At 37.3% G+C, this 13,894-nt stretch overlaps 1 protein-coding gene across 2 annotated transcripts in view; it reads right to left on the bottom strand.

Annotated features, from left to right (window-relative positions):
* The window catches only part of PTH2R (parathyroid hormone 2 receptor), a 235,649-nt gene that overhangs the window by 84,624 nt on the left and 137,131 nt on the right, over positions 1-13,894 (bottom strand). For both annotated transcript variants that reach the window (XM_071216163.1, XM_058300261.2), the window contains 3 exons: positions 11,591-11,688; positions 5,895-6,084; positions 2,250-2,403 (listed from right to left, as the gene is read on the bottom strand). In XM_071216163.1, the coding sequence (XP_071072264.1) occupies positions 2,250-2,403; positions 5,895-6,084; positions 11,591-11,688 (442 nt within the window). The remainder of the gene's footprint in view (positions 1-2,249; positions 2,404-5,894; positions 6,085-11,590; positions 11,689-13,894) is intronic.

Below are 13,894 nucleotides of genomic sequence, written 5' to 3' on the forward strand. Positions count from 1 at the left end.
GCAGAAAGAACCAAGTTCCTTAGTTCTCATAAAGTAGAATCAAAATATTGATCTTCTACTGCCTTTAATGGGATAACATTAACTTTAAGGTAAATATCAGGAGAAATAATAGTGGCAAGAAAAACTCATAGAAGTTACTTTAGTTACTTTTTTTTTTACTTCTTTTAGTTACTTTAATTTTGCTTGAAACAAACAATGAAATTGTTTTCAGTGTTCAGAATGTTTAGAATGGTATTGGTTCTTTTAGTTACTTTAATTTTGCTTGAAACAAACAATGAAATTGTTTTCAGTGTTCAGAATGTTTAGAATGGTATTGGTTATCATAAATAATTTTATGAAGAACAGGGTATATAGACTAAAAAAATTTCAATATATACACATGATTAGAACAAAGTAACTAACCAAAAAGATCAGATTACATGCTGCTTCTGCGCGAGACTGTAAGAGAGAATACCAGAAAGCAGACCAACTGCACAACCGCACCTCTAGAAGAGATTGGTGATTACAATTTTGGATCCTGCCTATGCAGTGACATAATATTACATGTAAAATCGTTTTCAGTGATTTTCCATGAAAATCCTACTTTACTTTCATGTATGTTCTTAAATTACTTCATGAAATAAAGATTTCAGTTGTGCTTATCATTCCTGTGGCAATATTTTTGTGAAAAAATTAATAAATAAGTAAGGAAGGTAACAAAAGAAAACTGCATGGACCTCACAGGCTCCTTGACTTTTTTTTTTTTTTTTTGTCTCTTTTTCATAAATAGATCTGAAAACTAATTTCCTGGGTTTCAGTGCAACAAACTTCTGACATTGAGAAGGAAAGACTGAGTATTACAGCCCAAATAAAGAGTTGATGGGAAGGCCTGAATGAGTTAGCTAGGAAGCCAATAAATAAATAGAGAAAAAAAAATGTATTACAAATATGGCCAATGAAATAGAAATTCAACGAAGACAGATAGCTTAAACAAGTAAATGTCTACATTTGTTACTGAATTTTTTCCATCAACACTTTTACTAACTTCTAATAATCATCTGTGTTTGCAAATATAATTTTAATTTGAAAGCAAACTATAAAAAACTATCAAGGAAATTTCCCATGTGTCCTAAAAAATAAAATGAGTCTTTATAATAAATTAACTACTAGTCAAAGATATGGATGAGTCTTAAAAACAAATATGCTGCCTTCACAAGTAAAACATTATTCACAACAATTAGGATGTCATAATAAATGAAGTGCAAATTAACAAATTGAAGATTTTTTAATTAACTAGGAGGAAATTCAATATTCTTTACCTTCACACTTTCAAATGTTAAACAATATTAAGGAAAGCAAGCAAAAGAATATTCTTAATTTGGAGGGAAAAGGCTTGAAATTTAGTTTTAGTGAACTTTTTCCCTTTGCTGACCATCTAATAACTTGAATATTAAAATAACAATTGAGATCTGCAATTGTTAATCCCCAGATCCTTTTATTTTAACCATAAATGAGTTTAATTTCTCTTAAATTTTAAGAGCAAACAACATCCTTTTCTCCACATTGTATTGAATCAGGGTCTAATCTTGTTATCCCTCCAGTTCTGCTAAGCCATTTTTGGAATGTGAGCTTAACATCCTTTAAAAAAAAAAAAAATGACCTATGCCAAAAGTAATTTGACTGACTTTTTTCTGAAAAACATGGTAAGTCCAAATAATTAACTCATAATTTATATTTCTTAAGTGTAGTCAAGATGGTCCTATAAATTTCTTACTGAGATTTTTATTATATAATCTAGAAGCATGAATCAAGGCTATGCTACTATGGCTTAGGAATTCAAAAACCAAAATTTCTAGGATGAAATTATTGATAAATCAGGACACTGGAATAGCAATTCTAAATGCCTAAGGTTAACAACGTGTTCTCTTAAATTGCCTCCAAAGACTCAGGGATATGGTTTTAGAACACTAGTCATAAGTAAAAAATTTTAAATGTTTCTTACTATCAGAAGATCATAAATTTCATCTGAATAACATTCCTCCAAGAATAGAATCATGAAAGAGAGAAAAAGGTGAGGATGCAATTTATGCATGATAGTTGTCAACTCATAACTTCCCTAACAAGAAAAAAACAATTAAGATGAGGATGGATACTTGAGGAAAATGACTGAAAGAATGCTAATGATAGGCATCAAAAGTGATAGAATCATGACCAAAAAACCTCAGATCCAATAATCCAGTTCAAAAGGAAAGGAAATGTAAATGCCTTACCCCAGCCTATCAAGGTGAAGCCCCATAGGTATTTGGTGTCCGAAAAGAAAGCCACAAAGATTAGACTATGCAGGTAGAGACCTTCCACCAGAATCCAATAGTAGTTTGTAGCCAAGAAGTAAATAAACATCACCATAGCGATCTTGCACCCAATCTGTTACAAATAAGCCAGAATTGCATCAAATTAAAACTCTTAAGTGTACTCTATAGATGCCACCATTAAACCATTGAAAAGCAGTTCTGATTTATAAACTAATGTACATCCTGTACATAGTAATGCCTAGACTATGGAAAGAGGCCAGAACAAAGTTATAACGTAGCATTTTTAAAACTATAGGTTTGATTATATTAAGGTTTTTTCCTTTAGAAGTTAAAAAGTCACTTTTTAGTTAATTTTCCTCTTTATAAAAATAATACATGATCATCATTAAAATGGAAGGTACAGAGAAGCATAAAGAAGAAAACATTATCCATAATTTTACCATGAATTTATTTTATTCTGGTCTTTTTAAGCAAAGCTGTTTAGCATAGCTGAGATTATGAGCATATACATTTGTATAACTTGGCATGAGATATTTATTGAGCATCTGCTATATGCCAGGCATTGTTATAGGTTTGGAGAGTCCAAAGGTCCTGCCTTTGCTGAATTTACTGGTGAATTTACTAGCAACTAAGAGAAGTCAGACAATAAGCACACCCATATACACACACATACAATATTATGTCACAGAGGATAATAAGTGCAATGAAGAAAAATAAAGTAGAAAACAAAATAAAAATAATGGAGATACTATTTTCAAATTAACACAATAGCTGTTGTGTTGATCAAAATATCAACTGTTCTTCAACATATCATTTTAATAGCTATATAAAATTTTCTCTGAGGATATTATAATTTTCTTAAACAATCCCTTCTGTTACAAAACTTAGGTTGTTAACATTTTACCTATTGGCTTTAGTTTACTATGTAGCTATAATTTTTGTGGTACTTGTTGGGTTTCATTTTCACAATATTCTGAATAATTGGTAACTGAATTTTGAGTTTCTTTTTGACCTATTAGTTATTTCACAGGGGATTTTGTAAATGCACAGGGATTGCAGGTTTTTTAAAATTATTATTATATTTTAACTTTGTTGTTATCATGGTAAGACAAATTGGTTCATAGTGTGTCTATCTTTTTACAAGGAACTATATTTCTGATATTTGAAGTCACCTGATTTCTTTGGGAGGCGGGGGGAAGTTTGTCTAAACTGTGAGGCAGCAATGCGTCTTTTCCTCCTAATATATATTTCCTTCACTCATCAAACACCCTTCCTCTGTCCTCTTTATCTCAGACAATGCAGAAATCAGGCCTTCAACTTCTTGCTGTCACTAGCTCAAGGTGGTATAGCTTCTTTTTCGCAGAATCTAAAACTGGGGCAGGAATATTCATACATCAGCAACTTCCACTATCCTTCCTGTTCCTCAGCAGCAAGTTCTCCCATGGAATTAATGTCTGTTATTCCCCACCTGAAAGTCACACTGTAGTAATAGACAAAGAAGTTTCTCCAAGTTTTCAGTGTATGGTTGACTTCTATTTTTAATTTCCACTGCTAATAAATATATATCTATATTGCTATATTAATAAATCTATCAATATGTTGAATATGTGTATTACTATTTTGTATGTATCTTGGATATTTTAATGAGAAGTGAGGAAAAAGTATATCAGGACTACCTAGCTTGATACCTTCTTGGAAGTTCTATGAGAAATGTCTTTTGGATTAAAAGAATCAATTAAGAACCTAAAGAATGCTAACTGATGGCCAACACTGTCCTCGTGTACCAGTCAGCTATGACTACAAAGCAAATTTCCCTAACACATAATAGCTTAAGACAGCAAACATCTATTATTTCTTTTTTTTTTTAAGATTTATTTATTTATTTAATTCCCCCCCCCCCCCCCTCCGTTGTCTGTTCTCGGTGTCTATTTGCTGCGTCTTGTTTCTTTGTCCGCTTCTGTTGTCATCAGCAGCAGGGGAAGTGTGGGCGGCGCCATTCCTGGGCAGGCTGCACTTTCTTTCGCGCTGGGCGGCTCTCCTTACGGGTGCACTCCTTGCGCGTGGGGCTCCCCTACACGGGGAACACCCCTGCGTGGCAGGGCACTCCTTGCGCGCATCAGCACTGCGCATGGGCCAGCTGCACACGGGTCAAGGAGGCCCGGGGTTTGAACCGCGGACCTCCCATGTGGTAGACAGACGCCCTAACCACTGGGTCAAGTCCGTTTATGTGTGCATGGATTAACTGGAGGGCTCTGGTGATCTGGGCTGGGCTCAGTTCATCTTGACTAGGCTCATTCATATGTCTGCAGTCAGCTGGCAGCTCACCTGGAGGCTGGCTGGTCTTTAGTCACCTTGGTTGCTATGATTGGACTCTGTTCCACATGGTCTCTCATTTTCCAGCACAACATCCTAAACTTGTTTTCATAGTGATGGCAGTGTTCAGAAAGAGAGGAGGATGATATTCAAGGTCTCTTGAGACCTAACCTCAACTGGCACTTCGACTTCATTCTACTAAGCAAAGCAAGTCACAAGGCCAGCCTACAGTCAGATTTGGCAGGGACTATATAATTACCAGACAAAGTGTGTGAATATATCAGGGCATTAATTGTAACCATCAAGATAATCAATCTACTATATGTAATTACCACGTATGTTGCTTCAATAACTGAATCTTCAAGTGACTCTATTTTTTTTTAAGATTTATTTATTTATTTATTTATTTATCTCCCCATTCTCCCCCACCCCAGTTTTCTGTTCTCTGTGTCTATTTGCTGCGTATTCTTTGTCCACTTCTGTTGTTGTCAGCGGCACAGGAATCTGTGTTTCTTTTTTTGTTGCGTCATCTTGTTGCGTCAGCTCTCCGTGTGTGTGGCACCATTCCTTGGCAGGCTGCACTTTCTTTCGCGCTGGGTGGCTCTCCTTACGGGGCACACTCTTTGCGCATGGGGCTCCCCTACGCAGAGGACACCCCTGCGTGGCAGGGCACTCCTTGCGCGCATCAGCACTGCGCGTGGGCCAGCTCCCCATAGGTCAAGGAGGCCCAGAGTTTGAACCACGAACCTCCCATGTGGTAGACAGACGCCCTAACCACTGGGCCAAGTCCACTACCTTCAAGTGACCCTAGATAATACTATGGCATTTAAGAGCAGAATCAAGCACCATTGTATCTTATTTTGGAACAAACAGAGGAATTCAGTAACAGGGCTTTTAAATCCCAAGTTTCTGATTTTGCCAGTAGATTTTTTACTTTTGAAAGTAGAAAGCCATGACAGTTGCTATAGTACATGTATCAAATACTATTCTATTCAGGGCTTCTTTTTTTTTTTTTTTCCTCCAGTTTCCATTCCAGAAATGTTCTTGAGGAAAGAGCCCAAGCACTTTTAATAATCTAAGATGATGACGGAGTAGGCATGAGAGTTAAGGACAGAATTGAGGTAGTAAACTCAGTAAACAAACTGACAGTCTTTTTTCTTTTTTGTACAGAGACATTTCACAGATCAAGAAATGCCAAAACACAGCAAAACCTAGTGCACTGTTGAATTTTACTTTTTTATTTGTAATGTTATACCCATCAACAGTTAGAGAAAATGGGGAGATACTTACATACTGTGATTTGTCCACAGAAAGGGTGCCTATGGAATTCTGGAGGTCATCCTGCAGCAGCAGAGACTGCAACTCCTTTGCCCCGATGTGAGCATGGACCACTCTGTCTTTGACAAAGATGCTTGCAGCTCTCAGCATGAAAGACACAAATAAGTGCATGTGGATATAATTTCTGGTACAATGCAATCGCCTATGGAGAGAAAACGTTCAGTATTTAGATCTGGATAAAATTTTTAATGAGGAAAAGAAAGGTGAAAATGAGCCCCAAGTTCCTCCCAATGGGAGGAAAGTATGATAAAGACAAAAACTCATTATGATATATTCTCAATAAAATTAAATTGTAACTTTCAGATGATTAATTTCAAATTTACTTAATCTATTATCGGGTTTACCCTGATTTTGCAATATTAAATATTATGCTGTATCACACTATAGTATTATATTATACTATATGTTAAAGTAATAAATAATTAGTGGAGAACCACTTTGAAAAGGGAGAAATATTATTAAAATTAGAACTCTCCTATTTTCAATACATTCACTACAAGGCTAAAGCAAGACATTTTGATCGTATGGCACAATTTTATTTCCTAGGAATGTTTTAGAGTAAACAAGCTTGCTTTAATATAAATAGCTTTAGAATTATTTTAAAAAAAAAGAACTTTTATAGATTGAATTGAGTTCTCCAAAAAGATAAACTGAAGTCCTAATCCCTAAGACCTCACAGTGTGACCTTATTTGGAAATACAGTCATTACAGATGGAATTGGGCAGTTAAAAAGAGGTCATACTGGGAAATGGACTTGGCCCAGTGGTTAGGGCATCCGTCTACCACATGGGAGGTCCAAGGTTCAAACCCGGGCCTCCTTGACCCGTGTGGAGCTGGCCCATGTGCAGTGCTGATGCGCGCAAGGTGTGCCGCGCCACGCAGGGGTGTCCCCCGCGTAGGGGAGCCCCACGCTCAAGGAGTGCGCCCCATAAGGAGAGCCACCCAGCGCGGAAGAAAGTGCAGCTTGCCCAGGAATGGCGCCACCCACACTTCCCGTGCTGCTGAGGACAACAGAAGTGGACAAAGAAACAAGACACAGCAAATAGACACAGAGAACAGACAACGGGGGGGGGGGGGTTTAAATAAATTAATTAATTAAAAAAAGAGGTCATACTGGATTAGGGTGAGCTCTTAATCCAAAATGACCGATGACCTTATAAGAAGAGGAAATTTGGACACCAACAGAAGATAAGGGGAAAAGCCATGTGACGATGAAGCATAGAGCCCCAGGGATTGCCAGAAAAGCCACCTCAAAAGCCAGGGGAGAGGCATTGTACAGATTCTTCCCTACAGATTTCAGAGGCAGCATGGCTCTGCCAACATCTGGATTCCAGACTTCTAGCCTGCAAAACTGAGACAATAAGTTGTTCAGTTGTGGTTACTTGCAGGGGCAGCCTACAAATTCAAGATGGGACCTTAGACATAAATTAAGCCAGTAACATACTCAGGAGTAGATACAGTTCCACTAACTTCCATCATAGAAAGCTAACTCCAAAAAGGACTTATTTTAATTTTATGGGAAAAAAAACAAACCAAAGGTAAATGTATAATCTGGTCAAAAGGCTCAGCACTACCACTGCTTAAGCGTAAGAAAACCAAGTCTTAAATATACAACTTTCCTGTGGAATGAACACACTAACAACATTTTTATCCAGAAAGGATAACACACACAAGTGTTAAGGGACAAAGACATTTTTTAATCAAACTGATAAATTCTTATAGCTCATAATTTAGAGATAAAAGGTCCAACAAGATAGACCTAAATTTAGATATTTTAGAAGTGATTATCTTTTTAACATCAACAACATATATTTATGTCCATTGAACCCAGGAAGTCCTCTCCATTAGCTGACTACTCATTGCCAGTATATTCAGGGGTGAGAAGTATTGGCCAGGTTATTAGGTGTATGTGGCAATTACTGCGAATAATGCCATCACAGTATATGAGTAAGGTTTGATTTTTAAGACACTCGACACTACTATCTTTTTTTTCTTCTTTATTTTCTTTTAAATGTTACATTCAAAAAATATGAGATCCCCATATAGCCCCTATCCCCCTCACCCCACTCCTCCCACATCAACAATCACTGCACCTGGTGAATATATTTTGGAACACTGCTGCACCACATGGACAGTGGTCTACATTGTAGTCTACACTCTCCCCCAGTCCACCCAGTGGGCCATGGCAGGACATACAATGTCCAGCATCTGTCCCTGAAGCACCACCCAGGACAACTCCAAATCCTGAAAATGCACCCACATCATATCTCTTCTTCCCTCTCCCTACCATCAGCAGCTACCATGGTCACTTTCTCCACATCAGTGCTACAAGTTCTTCCATTACTAATCACAACAGTTCCACAGCAGAACACCAGTAAATCCACTCTAATCCATACTTTATTCCTCCATCCTGGGATGGCTATGTCCAGTCCCCCTCTATAAGAAGAGAGGACTTAGATCCATTCCACATGGATGATGGATGCAATTCTCCTGCTTGCAGTTGTAGGCACTCTTGGCTCCCTGGTGTGGTGATTGCCCTTCTTTACCTCCCTGATAGGTGGCCAGGGTAAGTCCAATAAACCAGAGAGTAGGAGTTGCAAGTGTGCTGAGGCTCAGGGCCTGGCTTTCACATGGACAGTCCAGAGGTTCAGGTATCCTGAGTATACACCAACCCCAACATCAACCACAGGTACAGTAAAAGTAACAGAAGAGGCATGTGTAGTCCTCTGAGTCCAACTCCATCACACTCAGAACACAAACTCCAAAGTAGGGCCAACTGACATGGCACTGAACTCCAGAGTCATCTGCCATGACCATAGAACCTGTGGGTCTCTGTAGACCTTAGGAAAACCAGTACCTGGGTCTCTATCTACTTTGGCTGTCTCTGGTACCCTGCTGAAGCGTGAATAAGCATTACCCCTCTGATGACTTCCCGACTCTTTTTTGGAGACTCACAGCCATATAAACTCATTTGTTCTTTCCATTTCTCCCTTTTATCCAAAGTCAAAAAGCAGTTTTTAACACCTGATATTACATGTAGACTGAGATATTCTGCTGGTCTGAGTTGACCCTTTTATTCAAGGTCTTTTTCAAGTTACATCATCAGCTGGTGCTTGTCAACACTATTTCTTAAGTACAGGGGTATTTTGTTTTGTGAAACAGAAGAGTTTCTAAAACTTATGTACAACTAATTGCTGTATAGAAAGAATTCATCATTAAATAAATACTGTGATTAATTATTGTGCAAATTGAAGAATTATTATGTAGACAATTGTATTCTCCTGAATTTTTGTATAGCTTTTGTCTTTCTCATAGAAACCTGTATTATTCTGACCAACCACAGTTAAGCTTGGTATGGTGAATTGAGCTCTGAATAATAAGTCAGAAGAAGTAGTTTCCATTTCCAATTAGATCCCTTTGACTTTGGACACAGAGCTTCAGTTTCCTGTTTTCTAAAATGGGAAAAATACCTGTCCAGCAATTAACAAACCCACAAGTCTGATCACGCTACTCTTCTTAAAGTGCTTCATTAGCTCACTGTTAACCTCGTAAGACAAAATTCATAACTCCTGACAAAAGCCTACAAAACCTAGTGCCACAAAATCTAGTTTCTTCTCAGATACTCCTGTATGGTCACTCCTCCCTATTTATCAAATGCTCCACGCACACGGGACTCTTCCATATTCCCTGGGTTTACTCACATCATCTGGGTGTACAGAACACCATCTCATCATTCAATACCAGCTCACATATCACGTGTTCTGGGAAATCTCTCTCTCATCTCAAGTTTCAGACTAGCTCCTTGGTGCTCCCAAAGCCTTTTATAAAAACTCTTATTATAGAGCAAACAATAGTTTACTTGACAGATGTTTAATAGTTTAATTTGTCTCAATAGTGTATATGCTACTTATCTGGCCAGCAACACATTGTTAACTCAGCCTCCCTCAACAACAAAGAGTAAATCACATGGTGGAGAAAAAAATGTTTGTTGAATAAATGAACTAGTGACTCAGTGAAGAAACTAATTTGAGAATAGAAACTACACTGCTAAAACATGAGGGGTGGTTATAGAAGCAATTGTAAAATAAAGTAGTCCTTTATTCATTTGACAAATATCATTTTACTACATAGCAAGTACATTCTAGCTACTGGGAATACAGCAATGATCAAAACAAAAAAAGCCCTACCCTCATGGAGTTTTCATTCTAGAGGGAGAGACAGAAATTTAAAAATAATAATAACAAGTAAAACATCAGATAGTACATAAATCTAAAGAAAAAAACAAAGCAGGAAAGATGTATGAGAAGGTTTAAGGAAGGGGTATTATAGTTTGATACAGATAGGCCTGGGAAAGCCTCACTGACATTTTAGTAAAAACAGAAGGAAGAGCAAAATCAGTAGAAAATGGGAAAAGTAATAATAAGATTATAGGGAACACAATAGAACATTTTGTTTAGTTTTCAGTTTCTAAATCCTCAGAATATGAGTTTTCTAATATGTCATCTCCCCTTTCTCCTTCTTTTCTCACATCTAATTTAGCACCAAATTCTGTAAAGTGGTACTATCTTACTATATATTAACAACTTCCATTTCTGTCCTATCCCAAAAGCACTGCCTAGGCCAGGCCACATCTTCTCCTGGTTTACTCTAACAGCCTCTTCCTAATGGGCTTCCCCTCTTGCTTCCTTCTGACTCACACTCCGCCTTACAATGCAAGCCATATTTCATTTCACTCTTCTGCTTAAATGCTTCAGTGGCTCCTCTGTGGTCTTAAGTTAAGTCCAAATTCCTTCACATGACATGCAGGTCTCCATATGCCCTCAATCCTGCTTGCCCCTCGTCTCAAAATCCATCACTTATGAACACCAAAATTCTAAATTCTCAAATACTCCAAGCTTTTTTTCTCAACCCAAGCAAATTTGGAACACGCTCTTCCCAGTCTCCTCTTTGGGTTGAATCTTATTTATACTCATATATCGTTTTAGACTTCACTTCACCTGGGAGGTCTCCCTCATATCCCTCCTGTGCCTTCCTTAAATTACTATACACCACCTGAATCACAGCACTTTTTCACACTGACAGTAATTGTTCTCTCCCCTATCTGTGGCACACACCAGTTTGTGCATCATGAGAACATACATCCTATACATGTGTAGATTTAGATCAAGTTGAATTGAATTGGACAAAAGCTTAAGTGAATAAAAAACAGCAATAGATACTCTTACTTCATGTGGTAATATCAGATAGTTTGGGACATTATTTAAGACAAATTTCTGTTCAATGGCACCAAATCATTTTGTAAAACTGAAATAAGCCATTACATTATGAATGAAATTTTTCCTTAACTCAATCAACTTTACTTTGTATCACTTTGTAAGCAAATACACTTTAATGCAGACATATCGGCTAAAAGGTTTCAGATGCTGCAATGCTATAAGTTTTTAAACAAAAAGGAAAAAAAAAGAATCCTGAATTTCTCATGAAAAGTAAATTGTCAAAGTCAAACAATGTAACATTAGGACCAATTTTTTTTAAAACTCATGTTTGGGAGAAATATTTCAGGGCAGCAAAGAACAGGAGACCTTTGCGTCTTCTACGGATAGGAACAGAGCCTGTCGCTGCATGCAGAGTGATTGAGAGCCACTCACCTGAAGTACCCAATGGTGAGAATAGCCACGGCCAGGGAACCAAAGGAGATGGAATATCCGACAGTGTACATGACATAGAGGCGCTCAAAGAATTCTTGCTGAAGGAAAAGAGGCGCAAATGTTACAGGACTATTTTTAGGAAGATGCCATTTTTTGAATCTTATTTCTAGTTCTTGTTAACTTTTCTATTAAGCTATAACTTGCATAAAATAAAATACACAGGTCTTAAATGAAGAATTTGATGGGCTTTGATAAATCAAGTTTGTTATGTGTCCTTCGCTAGTCAAAAAACAACCCACCACTCACCCCCAGATAGCCACTGTTCCAATTTCTGTCACCACAAATTAACTTTTGTATATTTTCATATACTTCATATACTTCTTAACTGTTCTTGGACTACCTGTAATTACATAGCATACACACTTTTATCTCAGGCTATTTTCGTTAACATGCTATTTTACTGATTCTTCAATATTGCTGCTTATAGCAGTGTTCATTCCTTTCTAAAAGTTTTAAAATTCTTAATAATTATGCATTTAAAGGAAGTTGCAAAGATAGTAAGAAAAGTCCCTTGTATCCTTCACACAATAGCACCCAATAATTATATCTTACATAATTATACAGTATCAAAACCAGGAATTTGACATTGGTACAACATGTATGTAGATAGCTCTATGTACTTTTTAATCACATATATAGATTTTTTTTATAACCACGAAATCAAGATGCAGAAGTGCTCCTTCACTACAAAAATCTCCTTCCTGCCATCCCCTTATAATCACACCTACCACTTCCATCCTACCATCCCTAATCCCTGGCAATCATGACTCTGTTTTTCATCTGTACTTTTTGTCATTTCCTAAGAGACCTTTTGAGACTATATTTTTCACTCAGTGCAATGCCCTTGAGAGCCACCTGTGTTCTTGCACATATCAATAGTTTGTTCCTTTTATTGCTGAATAGTATTCCATGGTGTGGATATATCCTACATATAACATTATATTTGAAGGCAGTTTCTTGCAGACAGTGTACAATAGGTTCATGATTTTTTCCACTCTTCTAATATCAGAATTCCATTTTAATGAATCTTTTTGCATAGTTTTGTAATGGTTGCTCTAGGCATTACACTGTATATACATAACTTACAGAATTTACTGGAGATGAAATATTACCAGTTCTAGTGAAAATGGCAGACTTTCCAAACAATTATTAAGTGCAGAAGAATGGAAACCTTACATCCATTTATATCATTTCATGCTCCCCCATTTATATGATTTTCTTAAATAGTTCCTCTACATACATTAAGAACCACATTAGACAGTGTTATTTTTGTTTCAACTGTCAAATATAATTTAGAAAACTCAAGAGAAGAATTAAGGGAAACGGACTTTGGCCCAGTGGTTAGGGCGTCCGTCTACCATATGGGAGGTCCGAGGTTCAAACCCCGGGCCTCCTTGACCCGTGTGGAGCTGGCCATGTGCAGTGCTGATGCGCGCAGGGAGTGCCTGCCACGCAAGGGTGTCCCCCGCGTGGGCGAACCCCACGCGCAAGGAGTGCGCCCATGAGGAAAGCCCACCAGCGTGAAAAGAAAGTGCAGCCTGCCCAGGAATGGCGCCGCCCACACTTCCCATGCAGCTGACGACAACAGAAGCAGACAAAGAAACAAGACGCAGCAAATAGACACCAAGAACAGACAACCAGGGGAGGGGGGAAAATTAAATAAATAAATAAATCTTTTAAAAAAAAAAAAAGAGAGAAGAATTAAAATTTATTTTATTTATCCATATCTTAGCTCTTACTGTGTTCTTTCTTCCTTACTGATGTTCCAAAATTCTTTCTTTTAATATTTCCTTTCTGTTTAAATAACTTCCTTTGGCCATTCTTTTGGTTAGGTCTGTTAGCAACAAATTCTTAGTTCTCCTTCATCTGAGAATGTCTTGATTTACACTTCATTCCTGAAGAATCTTTTTCACTGGGAATAGTATTCTGGGTTCACCACCTGAAAAATGTGTGACTTCCCCTGGCTTCCATGATTTTTGATGAGAAACCTTCTGTCATTCACATTGTTTTTCCCCTACAAGTACTATATTATTTCTCTCTGTATGCTTTCAAGACTTTTTTCATTGACTTTAGTTTTGATAAATTTTATTACAATGTATATTGGCATGGATTTTTTTGGGTTTATTATGTTTGGGGTTTCCTCAATTTCTGGAACCATATGTTCATGTTTTTTGCCAAATTTAGAATATTTCCTGCTATTACTCTTTAAATACTTTCTCAGGCCCACCCTCTTCCTCCTTTACT

The sequence above is a fragment of the Dasypus novemcinctus genome, chromosome 7 (genome assembly GCF_030445035.2).
Source record: "Dasypus novemcinctus isolate mDasNov1 chromosome 7, mDasNov1.1.hap2, whole genome shotgun sequence".
NCBI classification, from domain to species: Eukaryota; Metazoa; Chordata; class Mammalia; order Cingulata; family Dasypodidae; genus Dasypus; species Dasypus novemcinctus.